At 45.0% G+C, this 16,844-nt stretch overlaps 1 protein-coding gene across 3 annotated transcripts in view; it reads left to right on the top strand.

Moving 5' to 3' along the window:
• ERCC3 (ERCC excision repair 3, TFIIH core complex helicase subunit) overlaps positions 1–15,867 on the top strand; it is a 29,070-nt gene extending 13,203 nt beyond the window's left edge. For 2 of the 3 annotated variants that reach the window (XM_043488264.1, XM_043488263.1), the window contains exons 11-15: positions 3,925–4,021; positions 5,729–5,846; positions 11,716–11,834; positions 13,681–13,833; positions 15,381–15,867. In XM_043488264.1, coding sequence (XP_043344199.1) covers positions 3,925–4,021; positions 5,729–5,846; positions 11,716–11,834; positions 13,681–13,833; positions 15,381–15,512 — 619 coding nt within the window. In that variant the 3' untranslated portion in view covers positions 15,513–15,867. Of the gene's footprint in view, positions 1–3,924; positions 4,022–5,728; positions 5,847–11,713; positions 11,835–13,680; positions 13,834–15,380 lie in introns of those variants that run through there. The other variant, XM_043488265.1, reaches the window with a different exon arrangement.
• Positions 15,868–16,844: the final 977 nt, after the last annotated feature.

Genomic DNA, 16,844 nt, shown 5'->3' with positions numbered 1-16,844 from the left:
CGTCCCACCCCTCCAGGTTGGTACAGAGCTCCTCTTTGAGTTTCCTGAGCCTTACAGCACATTCCCGTTGGCTATCTATTTTACGTATGGTGATGTAAGTTTCCATGTTACTCTTTCCACACATCCCACCCTCTCCTCCCCTCTCCCCACGTCCATAAGTCCATTCTCTATGTGTGTTTCTCCATTGCTGCCCCGTAAATAAATTCTTCAGAACCATTTTTCTAGCTTCCATGTTTGTGTGTTAGAATACGATATTTGTGCTCGCTTCGGCAGCACATATACTAGAATACGATATTTATCTTTCTCTTTCTGACTCACTTCAGTCTAGGTTCATCCACCTCGTCAGAACTGACTCAAATGCGTTCCTTCTTATGGCTGAGTAATATTCCATTGTGTGTATGTACCACAACTTTATCCATTCATCTGTTGATGGATCTTTAGATTGCTTCCATGTTCTAACTGATGTCAATGTTACATTATTTTGACTGTGTAAGTATTGTTCAAGCCAAGGCAGGCAGCGTACTGTGATTACAGTTTTTATTAACATTTTGTTTTTTCCTAGATTTAATAGTTGCCTTGTCATTACTTTTGCTTGGTTTTCTATGTAATTACTAAGTTACAGACTTGGTAATTTTCAGACTCCTCATAAAATTCCCTCTCAGAAGGGTCAGATCTTTCTCTGGTCGGATCCCTTCAAATGCTTCATCTTCCTGTCTTGCTCTGGTCTGCTTGCTCTCTAGGACTTGAGATGCTGCCTGTTACCTTTGGGCATGCCTCTGATAACATCCTGTGAATTCCTTGTACCTCTTCCCTGTGTTGAAGCCCATGTTGCCACATCTCAAGTCTCCTCTTTCTTGGTCACTCATTTTGGTGGAGTGTATCCTTTAGTAGATTTCTGAGAGAAGGTATGTAGAGGAAAATTTCATAAGAATTTGCTTGCAGATGTCATTATTCACTCTCACACTTGGTGAGTAGTTTGATGGGGCCTCAGAATGTCAGGTAAGGCTGTTTTCTCGGCTTCCAGTGCAGCTGCTTGCAAGCCTGCTTGATGCTCTTCTGACTCCTCTCTGTATGTGATCTGTTGTGGTGATCATGGGTTTTCCTTCTCTCAAGAGGGTTTTAGAATCTTTTTTTCATTTTTGGAAGTTTCAAAACAGTGTGACTAGTGTGATCTTTTTTTCTTTCCTTACGACATATGCAGTAGACACTTTTCAATCTGAAAACTCATGTCCTTCAATTCAAAGAAGTTCTGGTTTTTCTTTGTTACTCATCTTCTCTGTTTTTTCTTCTCTTTTTTTTTTTGAGGGGTGAGAGGGCCGTGCTGTGTGGCATGTGGGATTTTAGTTCCCCAACCAAGGATCAAACCCATGCCCCCTACATTGGAGTCTTAACCACTGAACTGCCAGGGAAGTTCCTTTTCTCTCTTTTTGAATTCCTGCTGGTCAGGTGTTAGATCTTCTCCAGTTCCTCCCCACCCCGCCCTGCCTGTTTTTGGTCGTGCCATGTAGCTTATCCTTGACCAGGGATGGAACCCAGGCTAAGGCAGTGGAAACACTGAGTCCTAACCACTGGACCCCTAGGGAGCTCCCATTTTCTCTTATTTTTTATCCCTTTGTCTACTAACTCTGTTGAAGCTTTTGTTAATTTCCAAGAGTTCTTTATTGTCCACTGTTCTTGTTTTTTTGAGTAAGTATGGTGTCTTCTCTGTGGCTATTAAAGCTTTTGAAGCTTTCTTCTATTCCCCACACCATCTCTCTTTCCTTCAAGTGTCTTGTTTCAGCTCTGTCTTTCGAGCCCATCTTGTGATTTTTGGTGATCTTTGGCTCTGTTTTCTTATTTAAGGGTGAGTCACTAAAAAGCTGGTTGACCTTTCTGTACAGCTTGGTGGATTTGCCAGCCTCTGGACCTCTCCATGATCAGGCATGGGCCTGGCCAGGTTGTCAAGAAGTTGCCAGATGTCAGTATCTCAGGGTCCTTTGTTTTGGGCTGGAAAGTTTCTCCAGAGAGAAATCTTACCGTTTCCTAGATACCAGCCTGTGGCCAGGAAGGGAATGGGGAATCCCTGTCTTTCTTCAGTTTTACTCTTGCTTTACCCTCAGCTCTGCCTGAAGGCAAAGGGTCTCCCTGAGTGTGTTCAGAATCTAGAAAGTACATCTCCAGTTTCCTGCCGGGTAGGCAGAGGCCTGCTTGGCAGCGGGAGTTGGGATCTGACACTGTTCCTTACACATGTAGTCTGTCAGTCTTCCCATCTGTAATCCCACCCTAACGCCTACTTTCTGAGGCAACTGGTGATTCGATCTTGAGCCCTTTTGTGTTCTGTAAGACTGGCTTGTTCTATGTCAGCCCTCCTTTTCTGCCGGCCTGGGCTTCTGCTTTCTGTGTTCTACCCTTTTGCTCTACTATCTCTTAGAGTTACCACCACCTACCTCAGGATTCTTAGATCTAGTAGGTATTCAACAAATGTTAGGTCCTTTTCCTGGAGGATGGTCACCCTTCTGTTTCATTTCCTATATGAGGGAACCTTCCCCATGGCTCAGACAGTAAAGAATCTGCCTGTAATGCAGGAGACCCAGGTTTGATTCCTGGGTCGGGAAGATCCCCTGGAGAAGGGAATGGCTACCTACTCCAGTATTCTTGCCTGGAGAATCCCATGAACAGAGAAGCCTGGCAGGCCACAGTCCATGGGGTCGCAAAGAGCTGGACACGACTGAGCGACTGACACTTTGACTCAGAGACTGAGGGCTTGCCACTATATGAGTTGTTTTTTCTGATGATGATCAAGGAGAAAAAGAGCCACCTAAAAACCTAGATATCAAGAGACAGACTGTTCTGAAGAGTGCAGATTCCCACCCTTTTTCATAGCATGAACACCCAGAAAATAATAGATTTGTAGGGTTCTCCAAACACTCTGGTAAGCCATGCTTGCAGGATTGGGGACGCATCCAGCTGTCCCAGGCCTTGCCCAGCTTCCCCACAGGCCAGGGGGCTGCTCTCTCGGTATACCTGTTACCAGTTTATAGCACAGTGTTAGGAAGTGTGTGTGAAATACCAAAAGCAGTGCTTCCTAGGCCTTCCAGGGAGCTGGTGGGCCTGAATGGTGGGACAGCCACTTGAGTTCAGCGTCCTCTGGCTCCCAACCTCAGGTGTAAGTTGGGAACATGCAGCCCACCTTGTACAGATCTGAGGAATACTGGCAGGTATGGATTTTCCCCAAAACACGGAGCCCACCTCTGTTTGGTGTGGGCGGGCCCTGCGTACTCGCTTGCTGTCCTCATTGTCCTTGTCATTGCCATCATCGCTCTGACTGTCATTACTGCCCCTGTGGAAGCTACAAAAACCACGTCATTATAGGAAAAGTAGAGGAATGGCACTGCCAGATGCCAAGAGGTGATAACCAGCGAGGTTGTCAGAAAGGGTTGTGCCCTGTGGTAGCTGGAAACTAGTGAGAAGTGCTTTGAACGTAGCATTACAGGGAGTCATGGGAAGTTCTGGGAGGGGTTCTGTTCTCCTTTCTTGGAGAATGCGTTTCATTTGGAAATGGTTCCGTCTAGGTTTTTGTTTGCAAATAGCAGTGTTTTCTTTTTTTCCTGCTGTGCTTCATGGAATCCAGGGGATTCTCCTTGTATAGACACTAAGTTTAGAGTGAGAGATGCGGGAGGAGGAAGGAGCACAGTCCAAAACCAAAAGAATAAAGGGAGAATCCTGAAGAGAATGGTGACCTGCACGTTGGCTCAGAGGGGAAGGGGTGGCGGCAGTGGGGGCATGTTTTTCATGGGTCTCTTCCTGATGTTCTTCCATGACAGAGGTCTTCCTGGGAGGGGGAAATCTTGCGAGAGCTCCCTTTCCCTCCGACATGCTTTCAGGATAGCCAAGGAGCAAGGAGTGCTTCTGTGGTCTTCCCAACATAGATTTGTTCTTCTCTAGACCCTATATCTATGGTCCTACGTCCCAGGGAGAAAGGATGCAGATTCTCCAGAATTTCAAGCATAACCCCAAAATCAACACCATCTTCATATCCAAGGTCAGTGTGGCATGCGGCAACCCCGGGGCCTGGGGGCAGCTGGGTGATCTCTGGGCAGTACATTGGGGTTTGTTGAAGGAACATCACACATCCGTTTTCATTCCTGTGTATTCAGTGTCTAGGGACATGGGAATGTTGTTTGGCAGGAAGTAGAAGCAGCAGATGTAGAGTTTTAGTGTATATAGTCTACATTCCTAATTCAAGGAGTATGCACTCTAACAAGTCCTTTTGTATGACTTAAGCTTTTTCTACCTCTTTTTGGGATACAGGAATTTTAAGTTGTATTTTTTTCGTATAAAGGGGAAAGTTCACTAAATACTCTGACAAAGGGAGGTGTGGATGAGGTTCTCTTTGTGGGGTTGGAGATTCCTGGGGGTCGTGGGCAACCTTTGTCCTAGCTTCTGTGTGCCTTGGGGGTGAGTGGTGAATGTAAGCACGGTACAAGGTCATGTAGGCCCAGCTTGGTGATGGTTTTAATTTGTAGTTAGAAGTGGTAGCCTGACAGTTTAGAATAGTCGTTTAGACCAGAGAAGCCCCCTCCTTTAAAGCGCCTTCCCTATAGAGAACTCAAGGTCTTTGTTTTTGATAAGCACAAGTTACTCGGCATTTCCCTGAAGCATTGGGTCTACAGTGGTGGGGAGCCTTGGCATTCTCCTGCTAAATGGCCTTGGAAAGGTTGAGGGTGTCAGGCAGTAGGAGGAAGACACACTGCTGCCGACCATAGCCAGGATCTTTCCCCTTTAGAAACCCTGCTGAGTGGAAGGGAGGAGGAAATTTCATGTCAGCCAACTTGGTGATCCAACCAGTCCATCCTAAAGGAGATCAGTCCTGGGTGTTCATTGGAAGGACTGTTGTTGAAGCTGAAGCTCCAATACTTTGGCCACCTGATATGAAGAGCTGACTCATTTGAAAAGGCCCTGATGCTGGGAAAGATTGAGGGCAGGAGGAGAAGGGGACGATAGAGGATGAGATGGTTGGATGGCATCACCAACACAATGGACATGGGTTTGGGTGGACTCCGGGAGTTGGTGATGGACAGCGAGGCCTGCCTGCTGCCATTCATGGGGTCACAAAGAGTCGGACATGCCTGAGCAACTGAACTGACTGAACTGACTTAGATTAGAATGACCCAGAGCCCCAAAGAAATGAGATTTACCTATAAAGTGATCATAGATGAATCAGTAAGTACCAAGCTTTGATTTCTGTGTCTGGAGACCTTGATGGTTGGACGTTCCTCCGTCCCCCAAGCTAGGGCAGCTACCCTGAGCCAGAATCCAGCCCACTGCAGGCAGGGGCCCCTACCAGGTCACGTGTCCAGCTTGTACTGTTGGCCTCAGTGCCCTCGAGTTCAGATTGTGGATGGTTTTGTGCAGACCTAGTTCTGTTGCAAAAAATGAAAAGCATCACTCAGAGTGTTGATCGGGCCCTCTTGTCTCTGGGCCTTAGCAGCTCGCACTAGGATTGCTGCTGAGACAGATGGTTAGGACCTGGGTCCTGACAGCTTCTGTAAGACACCTTTCAGGAAGCACACTAGGTCCTAGAGACCTGCTTGCGTCTGAGGGCCCCTGGTATAGACTGAGATGATAGTGATTGTTTTATCTAAATTATCTACAGAGCTTATTTAAATTTGAGGCTAGTTGAATTTTTTTTCCTCTTTGTCTCACATATAAAAACCTTCCCAAGCTCACAGCTGTCTCATTTCTGCAGGTGGGTGACACATCATTCGATTTGCCAGAAGCAAATGTTCTCATTCAGATTTCCTCTCATGGCGGCTCCCGGCGGCAGGAGGCCCAGAGGCTAGGGCGAGTGCTCCGAGCAAAAAAAGGTACCTTCTCCAGGGCTCTCTTCCACCCACTTCTGTGCCGTGCCTGTGTGTTCGTGAGGACGAGCTTGTGCTCCTGGGTTAGGCAGACTCTAAAGGGGGCGGGGTGTAGGGGTTCCAAAGCAAGGAGCAGGGTCTCCTTGGCATTGTTATTTCTGAGGTGTTGGGAGTGAGTATCTGGATGTTTTCCATGGCAGCTGTCTGCGACTCATGGTCTGAGCTGAGCGCTTATGTTCGTGGAAAAGGGAGCTGGGGGGCAGTGCTGAATTGTGTGGTTGTGGATGGAGAAAGCAGCACTTTGGCTGCTAGGGGATGGCCACGAGGGGATGTATGGAGCTGGAAGGTGTCCTCCGAACCCTCGAGTTTAAGAGCATGGGGAGAGCTTGGCAGGAGCAGCCACAGGGTGGCTACCTTGCTCATAACCTGTGAAGAATGGTCCCCTGAGTGGCAGCTAATAGAAGCTCAGCAAATGAGGAAGCAAGAGGCATGGAGTTTCTGCTTGGTAATTGCAGTAAAGAGGCCTAGACCCCCATCATGGGCAGAGTAGAGACCAATATTGCTGTCTTCCTCCAGCATCCTCCTAAGGCCACATAGATCCTACAAGAATGACACAGGCCTTGTCCTCAAGGGAGTCACACTCATCTCAGGAAGAGCTTGGACTGTTAGGATTTTTGAAAATGATAAGATTGATGAGCATGTGTTAACATTATACTGCATTTGAGTATATTTAGGAGGCAGCTAATTGATTGTGACTAAAATGGAGACAGGGCAAGTTGTAGGAATAGCAAACGTGGACTTGGGCACCAGACCAACTGTGTGACCTTGGATAAGTAATTTGACCCTCTCAGCAAAGCAAATTGGTTTCTCATCCAAAGCAGGATTGACTCTGAATCTTTCAGGGCTATTATGAGGAATTCTACATTACAGAATACAGTGGTGGTTGTTGTTTAGTTACTGAGTTGTGTCTGACTCTTTTGTGACCCCATGTACTATAGCCCTCCAGGCTCCTCTGTCTGTGGGATTTTCCAGGCAAGAATACTGGAGTGGATTGCCATTTCCTTCTCCAGGGGATCTTCCTGACCCAAGGATCGAACCAGTCTCCTATATTGCCGGTGGATTCTTTACTGCTGAGCCACCAGGGAGGCCCCCAGAATATAGTAGACTCTTGGATAAGTCTGACTCATATATGTGAAAATGACTCTTTAACTTACTCGTTACTCTTCATCACACACAAACAAATCTAATTTGAACAGCTCTTTGATTTTGTTTGTTAAAGTACTGTTTGACTCATTTTACAAAGCTAGTATTACCCTGATAACAAAACTAGAAAAGTTCATTATAGAAAAGGACAGGCCAAATAGCCTATGAATACAGATGTAAAAATCCTCAAAAAAATACTAGCAAATGAAATTCAGCCCCACATTAAAAGGATCGTTCGCCATGATCAAGTGGGATTTATCCCTGGGATGCAAACATACACAACATACACAAATCAATAAATGTGATACCTCACACTGTAGAATTAAGGGGAAAAATTCATATGATCATTTCAGTAGATGGAGAAGAAGCTTTTGAGAAAAGTCAGCATCTGTGTGTAATAAAAACTCTTAACAGATTAGATGTAGGAGGAACGGGTGTGCACGCTCAGTCTCTCGGTCCCGTCCGACTCCCGGGGCCCCGCCAGGCTGCAGTCCACCAGGCTCCTCTGTTGGTGGAATTCTCCAGGCAAGAACACTGGAGTGGTTGCCATTTCCTCCTCCAGAGGGTCTTCCCGACCCAGGGATCAAACCCATGTCTCCTGTGTCTACTGCATTGACAGGTGGATTCTTTACCACTGAGCCAGCTGGGAATCCCATAGGAGGAAAGTACCTCAGCATGATAAAGGCTACATATGATAGGCCCACAGCTGACATCACTCTTCACAATGAAAAGTTTGAAAGGTTTTCCTCTGAGATCAGGAGGAAGACAAGGACACCCACTGTCATCTGTTCATTATACTGGAAGTCTTAACCAAAGCAGTTAGGTATGAAAAAGATATAAAAGGCATCAGAATTGAAGAAGAAGTAGTAAAATTTTCTCTATTTGCATGTGACATGATTTTATAGGTAGAAAACCCTAAACACTTTACCAGAAGACTGTTAGATATATTCAGCAAATTCAGTAAAGTTACTGGATACAAAGTTAACATTCAAAAATCAGTAGCATTTCTGTACACTAATGACAAATTGTCTAAAGGGAAAAAATAAAATTATTCCATTTACAAGAGCATCGAAAACAACAAAATATTTAGAAGTAAATGTAACCTAGGAGGTGAAAGAGCTGCAAGACACTGAAGAAAGAAATGGAAGAAAATACAAATGAACAGAAAGTATCCTTTGTTCCTGGATTGGAAGAATTAATGTTGTTAGATCTGTATTACCCAAAGCCATCTTTAGATTGAGTGCAATCCCTATTAAGTCTTCACTGGCATTTTTAAAGAAGTAAAAATAATAGTCCTAAAATTTATATGGTACCACAGAAGACCCTAAAGAGCCAGAGTAGTTCTGAGAATGAGCAAAGCAAGAGGCATCACACTTCTGATTTTAAGTTATTTAATAAAGCTTTGGCTATCCAAAGAGTATGTTACTGGTATAAAAAGAGATTATAGACCAGTGGAACAGAATCCAAAGCCCAGAAATGAACCCATGCAAGAGAGCTGAGACTATCCAGTGGAGTGAAAGACAGTGTCTTTAATAAATGGTGTTGGGAAAATTGGATATCCACATATAAAGAATGAAACTCAACCCCTATCTTTCACCACTAGCAAAAATCCTCTCAAGATGAATTAAAGACTTAAGTGCAAGACTGGAAACCATGAAACTCCTAAAGGAAAACAGGAAAAAGATGCTCCCTTGACGTGAATCTTGGCAATGTTTTTTTGACTGCCAAGTCAATAGTTGTCTACATGAAACTAAAAAGCATCTTCACAGCAAAAGAAATAGTCAACAAAATGAAAAGGCAGGGACTTCCTGGTGGTCCAGTGGTTAAGACTCTGCCTTCCAATCAGGGGCTGTGAATTTGATCCCTGCTCGGGACTAAGGTCCTATATGCTGTAGGGCAACTAAACCCATGTGCCACAACGGAAAGATCGAGCATGCCACAGTGAAGACCCTGCATGTCTCAACTAAGACCTGATGCAGCCAAGTAAATATTTTTTAAAAAATAATGAAAAAGCAATGTATGGAATGGGAGAAAATATGTGCAAATCGTGTATCTAATAAGGAGTTAATATCCAGTATATAAAGGCTTCATACAACCCAATAGCAAAAAGACCCAAATAATTCAATTAAAACCTGGGCAAAAGACCTGAATAGACAGTTTTCCAAAGAAGATATACAAATATCCAGCAGGTATATGAAAAGGTGCTTATCATCACTAATTATTAGGGAAGTGCAAATCAACACCATGAGATCACTTCACACCTGTTAGAATGTTATCAAAAAGTCAGTAGTTAACATTTGTTAATTGCCAAGGATGTAGAGGAATGGGAACCATTGTGCGCTGTTGGGAATGTAAATTGGTACAGCCGTTGTGGAAAACAGTATGACTGTCCCTTAAACAATTAAAGATAGAGTTGCCATATAATTCAGCAATTCCACTTCTGGATATATATCTGACAGAAATGAAGTCACTATGCCAAAGAGATATTTGTACCACCATGTTCATGTCATCATTATTTTCAATAACCAAGACATGGTCCCGGTCTGAGTGTTCATCCGCAGATGGATGGATGAAGAAAATGTGGTGTGCATGCACGTATGTGTCCATATATTGGGCTGGACAAAAAGTTTGTTCAGATTTGTCCATAAGATGTTACAGAAAAACTGGAATGAACTTTTTGGCCAACCCAATATAATAATCAGCCATAAAAAAGAAGGAAATCCTGCCATCTGTGACAGCATGGACGGACCTGGAGAATGTTAAGCTAGTTGGAATAAGTCAGACAGGAAGAGAAATACTGTGTGATTTCACTTATATGTGGAGTTTGCAAAAAAACAAACTTAGAGAAAAAGGTATCAAATTTGTGATCACCAGAGAATGGGGATTTGGGAGTGGGGGATTTGAATGAATGTATTCAAAAGATACGGACTTTCAGCTGTCAGGTAAATACGAACTGGAGATGTGAAGTGCAACATGACGGCTATAGTTTCCACTGCTGTATGTTATACTTGAAGTTGTTCAAGGGTACATTCTCAAAGTTCTCATCACAAGGAAAAAGCCTTTTTTTTTCCTTTTCTTTTTGTATGTGTGTTACTGTGAAATGACGGATGTGAACTAAAGTTATTGAGGTAGTCATTTCACCATATATGTAAGTCATATCATTACGTGTATATAGCACTATGTCAATTTTATCTCAATAAGACAAAATAAAATATTTGTTATAAGATAATTAGCCCTTTTCTTTGCATCTCTGCGCTCTTGGAAGACAAAGAAACAATTGAATTCAGAGGCAGTACACAAATAATTAACTTACACTGAACTGTGAAGCAAAAATATTCAGATTTTCCTGCAGGACCAGATTTTTAGGTTACCTTGTTTCTGTGATAATTCTGTTAGTATCTTTTCTCTGAGCCTTTTATTTTTTTAGTAGTTTCAGCTTAATATTTTCAGAAGGGTTATCCATATTGCAGCACCTATTAGTACCTCATTCTTGCTTATTGCTGAGTAATATTCTGTTGTATGAACTTTTAAAATCCATTTATGGACATTTGGGGAGAAGGCAATGGCACCCCACTCCAGTACTCTTGCCTGGAAAATCCCATGGACGGAGGAGCCTGGGGGGCTGCAGTCCTTGGGGTCATGAAGAGTCGGACACGACTGAGCCACTTCACGTTCACATTTCACTTTAACGCATTGGAGAAGGAAATGGCAGCCCATTTCAGTGTTCTTGCCTGGAGAATCCTAGGGATGGGGGAGGCTGGTGGGCTGCCATCTATGGGGTGGCACAGAGTCGGACACGACTGAAGTGACTTAGCAGCATGGGCATTTGGATTATTTCTACTTTTTGGCACTTAGAATAGTGCTGTGTTATGAAATTCATGTGCAAGTTTTGTATGGACATAAGTTTTTAATTCTCCTGGGTGTATCTTGGAGTGGGATTGTTGGTCATGTAGTAACTGTGTGTTTAACACTTTAGTAAACTGCCAGGCTCTTACCCAAGTGGCTGCAGCATTCCACGTTCTCACCAGCAGTTTGTGAGGATTGCAGTTTCTCCACAGTCCTGACCACAGCTGTACTCACCCTTTTTATCCTCGCTATTCTGTGGTATTCGGTAGTATTTTGTCATGGTTCTGACTTGCATTTCCCTGACGACTAAGATAGTGAGCTTTTTCCATGTGCTCATGGACACATGAATCTTCTTTGTATATCTGCTTTGGGGAGATGTCTGTTCAGATCTTTTTTCCTGTATATAACTGATTTGTCTTTTCATTATTGAGTTGTAATAGTTTTTTTAGGCCTTAGGTGCAAACCCCTTATCAGATGTATGCTTTGTAAATGTTTTTCCTAATTCTATGAGTTGTTTTCTCACTTTTTTAATGGTGGCCTTTGAAGCACCAAAGTTTTTAATTTTGTTGAAGTCCTTGTGCAAAGTCAGGGCAGTGACCCCTCTGACTACAGTGCTCTCCCACTGCAGGACTTACTTTTTTTTTTTTGCCATTTTATTTTTTTTTAATTAACTATTTTTTAATTGAAGGATAATTGCTTTACAGAGCTTTGTTGTTTTCTGTCAGACATCAACAAGAATCAGCCATAGATACCCTCTTGAGCCGTGGACCCTTAGTTCCTGGCATTCTAACGGCTCATGTCATCCTTTTTCATGCCCTCCCCCCAGGGATGGTTGCAGAGGAGTACAATGCCTTCTTCTACTCGCTGGTCTCCCAGGACACACAGGAAATGGCTTACTCAACCAAGCGGCAGAGGTTCTTGGTAGATCAAGGTTACAGCTTCAAGGTATGTATCCATTTTGGTCTCTGGTCAGAGTCGGACCGAGGCTTTTTTCTACCCAGTCCTCCATGAGAAGTGGAGGCCACTGTCAGCACAAGCGTGGGACAGGCCTCCGGCAGGCACAAAATATTAGGGGACTGGGGGCCCCACCTCAGACTCCTCTTCTGCTTGCATGAACTATGGGGAGCTTTGAAGGAAAAACCTTGTGCAGACTCTTCTCCTGCTTCCAACCTCTCAGGGAACGGAGCCTTTAAAGCAGGCAACATGTGGAGTCTCAGCTTGTTAACTTTTTATAGTCATCTTGCCAAAAAAAAAAAAAATCCCATTAGATGTTGGTGGGGAAAATGCGCTAACCTAGTAGAACCTGAGATGCCAAGGAACTGTGGCCACCACTGTGTTAGTGTGAGCCCCTTGGGTTTACTTTCTCAGGGGTTCCCTTCAGGAGCCATCCATGTACTATATAAATCTGGTGTTCTAATAACTTGGGAAACTCTGAAGCTTTGGCTGACTTTCATTGGTGAAAGCATTTGCTTTCCTTCCTCTTGACACAGATAGTAAATTTATACCAGGATTTAGTATCCCAAAGGGGTTTTGTTGTTGTTGTTGTTTTTGTGGAGGGTCCCCTGTGCAAGCAGGGGACTGAAAGGACATCTTAGAACATACAGGTTCCCAGGTTCCTGACTTGTGGAAGACTGTAGGCTGCCTCTCCAGCTACTTTAAACTGTATCTTTTTCAAATTATTTTAGGGTAGAACTAATCAGGGAACTAACAGAGTTCCCTTTATCACCTTAGACAAGAGGACAGGGTTGTCCGACCCTCCTCTTTCAGTCAGAGGCAGTGACGCTTTTCAGACTTAGGCTGAATTCTAGTTCAGGACACTTGGCACAGTTTTTTGAAGGATTTTCACTGCAGCCTTTTTGTCTGTCTGTGTAACATTTGTGGTGATAACAGCATTCATACCTTCTGATTCCCAGGAGAGTCATAAGGGTAAGAGAAGCACTGAATCAGGAAGTGCTCTGGGTTCTTTGACAGGTGAGCTGGACAAAGTGCTGAGCACGTGGTGGTCTGTGTTGGCTGGAGCCGCCTTTGCGTGCCTCACCTTCAGATCTGCCCTCTGAGAACAGCTGGGTTAGGGTTCCCAGAGTCATGACCCTGGGGAGGAGGCCAGGGCAGAAGTGTCCCATATCTGTACTCCAGATCTGTGGCCACCTGGAGGGCTCAGCCAGGTCCTTCCTTGTAGGAATTTTCTTTTAAAATTATGCGAAAATTAGAGAGGCGGGAGCAGAAAAGAAGTTCCCTTCACGTAATCAGTCCTCGCTTTCTGCAGGGATAGGTAGGCCTTGTAGTGAGTTGCCCCCAGGGAAGTGAAAACCAAATCTCCACCCTGCTGCTGTCCTTCTCTTTTAGAGAAAATACCCAGTCTTTGGTACATGCCCCTCCCGCTGGGAGCCCCGGATGCCAGGCCTGGGGGTTGAGCACGTTCTTGAAGGGCGACAGGCTGTCCCCTCCAGTTCCTGGTCCCTCCCTTTACCTGGGGCGAGACGGGGAAGCTACGAGAATGGCTGCTTGGAGGTGGCCAGGATCCCGGAGACCTTCTGTAAGTGGTCATGTAGGTGCCATGTGTTGGGAGCAGATGCCCTAGAATTTGCTGAACCTTTCCTGCCTTGCAGGCCTTGGCTAAGCTCCTTACTGAGGCGGCTCCTGAGGCTGGCTCTGCACTGCCAGAGAGGAGCGCTCTGTTACTAGGCAGCTTCTCTGCTGGGCCTGAGCAGGGAGGCGACCAGACCAGATGAGCCCAGGAGAAGGTGGGATCAGGCCAAGGGAGAGGAAACCAGAGGGTTCCTCTCTACAGGTGATCACCAAGCTTGCTGGTATGGAAGAGGAAGACTTGGCATTTTCAACGAAAGAGGAGCAACAGCAGCTCCTACAGAAGGTCCTGGCGGCCACTGACCTGGATGCTGAGGAGGAGGTGGTGGCAGGAGAATTTGGCTCCAAATCCAGCCAGGTGAGTGAGTAGGTGAGGCTCCAGATGTCAGTTCTCCTGAAGGACAGAGTCTTAGACACACATATAGCTTCACAGTTCTGTGTGTGTATGTGGTTTTTTTTAAAACTTGGAATGCATGGGAAATTGTAGAGAAGGAAATAATAGAAGTCATCCCTGTTAGCCTATGTGTGTCTTACTTTACGTGTCTGAGCCCATGGTGAGTGTAGCTGTCTCCTGCTGTGCTCACGTAATAGTCTGGCATAAGTGTTTGTTAGGATTTGGATGTTGGAGTCCCGGCTTTCACTAGGGTGGTTGTGGGAAGGAGTGTGACGGACCTGGGGCTGCCCCTCTTGGCCTTGGGCGAGCCACCTCACCCCAGCTTCCTCCTCAGTAAGAACACAGCCTTCTGGCCTGTAAGACATGTCTGAGAAAGAACTCATATTGTAGTTTCAATACATATTTTGAAAAATTTAGAGTTCTCTGCAAGTGTTCAACTTTTCAATTATTCTGCACATACTTATCGAATGCCTGTTGTTGTGCCAGGCAAATATCATATGGTATAACTAATGAAAGTGTCACGATGAGGAATTCGTATCTGGCCCTTCCAAGGAGGGAAGTACTGTTTAACCAGGTGCATTTGAAACTTAAGTGGGTGATAGAGCTGAAAGGTGAGTGATAGTGGAACAAGGGAAGAAGGAAGCTGTGTCACCTGGAGGGGTGCTGTGTGCCCTGCAGCCTGAGACCTTCCTGTCCCCAGAGCCAGCGGTCGGGGGCTGGATCTTCTCCAGGGCACCCTCCTTGGGTGCCCAGAGAAGCTTCCCGTTTCTGTCTGAAGGTGGTGTCAAGTCAGTTCCGCTTCACAGTGGGTCACCTAAGGTCGGGCTGCGGGAGGCATGGCTTCAGCGCCTGTCTGCGTCCTTTGCTTGTAATCCGGTGCGAGTTGTGTGCCAAGCACTGGGTCAGACCCTTGTCGTGTGTGATTCCTGTTCACACCACATAAGTCAAGCAGCTGTGGTTATCCCCATTTTACACGTGAGTTCATTGAGTTACAGACATTCAGTATTTGCCCAAGGCCACTCAGTGAGACATAGAACCAAGATTCAGGCCTGGGGCTTTCTGAGTTTCTGCTTGATTCAAAGCCTTATGGGAGGGTCTCAGGAGATTTGAAGGACTCCTGCCCTCACTGTTAAAATTCTGTTTAGAAATTGCCATTAAGAGAGGCAGTGTGGTATTACGGTTAGGTACAGGGAATCTGAAGCCTGGGTTCACGTCCCATCTCTAAAGAGCTGTGTGCTCTTGGACGAGTAACCTCCTTTCTCTGTGTTTGTTTCCGCTTCTGTAAAATGGGCATTAGGATGATTGTGAGGATTCGGTAAGTTAAGACATGTAACAAATAAGTATAAGCTGCTTAGAGTAATACCCGAGACATACTAAGTAGTCAGTAAATGTTTATTTTAAAAATAATAAAATCTATGAAACTTAAACATTTATAAAGCTTACTATGACTATAAATGTAGAAGGGAGGGTGTTTCACCTTGGAAACTAACAGTGGGCCGGCTCCCCCGCAGGTGTCCCGGCGCTTTGGCACGATGAGCTCCATGTCTGGGGCCGACGACACGGTGTACATGGAGTACCACTCATCCCGGAGTAAGACTTCCACTAAGCACGTGCACCCACTTTTCAAGCGCTTCAGGAAGTGACGCCCAGAGGGTCATGTAGCTGAAGACTGGATGCCCAGCACCAACACTGGAAAAGGATTTTAAACGTAGCATTTTCTTTCTACATCCATGTTCTTTCCAATAGCATTGGCCAAGCCAATCTAGATTGGAGTATCTGTTAACTGCATTGAAGAAAATGCATCAAGAGATTGATTCTGTCTTCCTGGGTCATCCAGGGTTTAAAAGTGGGAATAGGGAGACTATATTTTTTGGGTTTTTTTTTCAGACCACTTTTCAGAATTTTGGGGGAGTGTTCATTCTTGTATATAAAAAGTTTGTAATATTTAGGTGTTTTTATCTTAATGTTCTCCTGAATAAACAGAAGTGGGATGTTTAACCACCCTTCATTATAGATGTTCTTATGAAGCCTTGCCATCAGTTATGTCTAGATGATGAACCTCCAGTACGGCTTCAGTTGGTGTCAGGCCCAGAGGAGTAAGATGGGGCCCATCTGCAGGGAACGCTGGAGAGATGAGAAGAGACTTGCCAGTTAGTGTACTGTGTTGCTGGGGAGGCCCTGTGAGCCTGGGGAGGGTGGTCTGGAGCGAGCGAGGATCTTGAGCAGTTTGCAGTGCTGCCTGGCCCCTGGTCTGCTCACGTGTGTTCCACGGGAGGTACCCGCAGCTGTAGACCCTCTAGGTCACCTGAAGGCCATCACCTCCTTTGGGATCCACAGTGCACACAGATCCTGGTGGTTGATCTTCTCTGAGAGAATGATCTCTTATTTCTCCCTCAGGATACATTGTTGATGTTGCTGGAAGGCTGGATTCCTCTTCCAATAGCACTTTAGTACCCTTGGATCTTTTTTTTTTTTAATTAATTAATTTAATTGGAAGATAATTAGATAATTCCTTTATAATATTGTGATGGTTTTTGCCATACGTCAACAAGACCCTTAGATCTTTAATGGCTGGTTCCTTTATTCTGAAAAATGTCTCTGGGCTTTTTTCCTCTTATTCCTAGTATGAAAGAAAAGGTGTTCTTTCATACCATAGAAGACAGACAGGCATGCACAGGTCCTGAAGAGTGTGTTGCAGTGTTTTGAGGAGGCTCATTCTATATGACTGAGGCTTCCCAAGAGTCCTGCCTACCTCTTGCCGCTCAGCAGCAGCATTTCCATTTGTCAGTGCCCTCTTGGGGAGAAGGCCACATTCATTTCGTCAAGAGTGCTTTTAAGCAAGAGCCAGTTTCCCTGAATTCCACTTGTCTGAGCTGCCCTTTCAGGACAAACACACTGTTACAGTCTGGCCGGCAGTTGGTGACCCACAGAGAGCCAGCTGCTTTGTCCGTTCAAACCCTGCAGATGGCCCTGAG

The sequence above is a fragment of the Cervus canadensis genome, chromosome 15 (genome assembly GCF_019320065.1).
Source record: "Cervus canadensis isolate Bull #8, Minnesota chromosome 15, ASM1932006v1, whole genome shotgun sequence".
NCBI lineage: Eukaryota > Metazoa > Chordata > Mammalia > Artiodactyla > Cervidae > Cervus > Cervus canadensis.
Note: the sequence above shows the minus strand (reverse complement) of the source record. Positions and strands in the feature narration are given on the sequence as shown.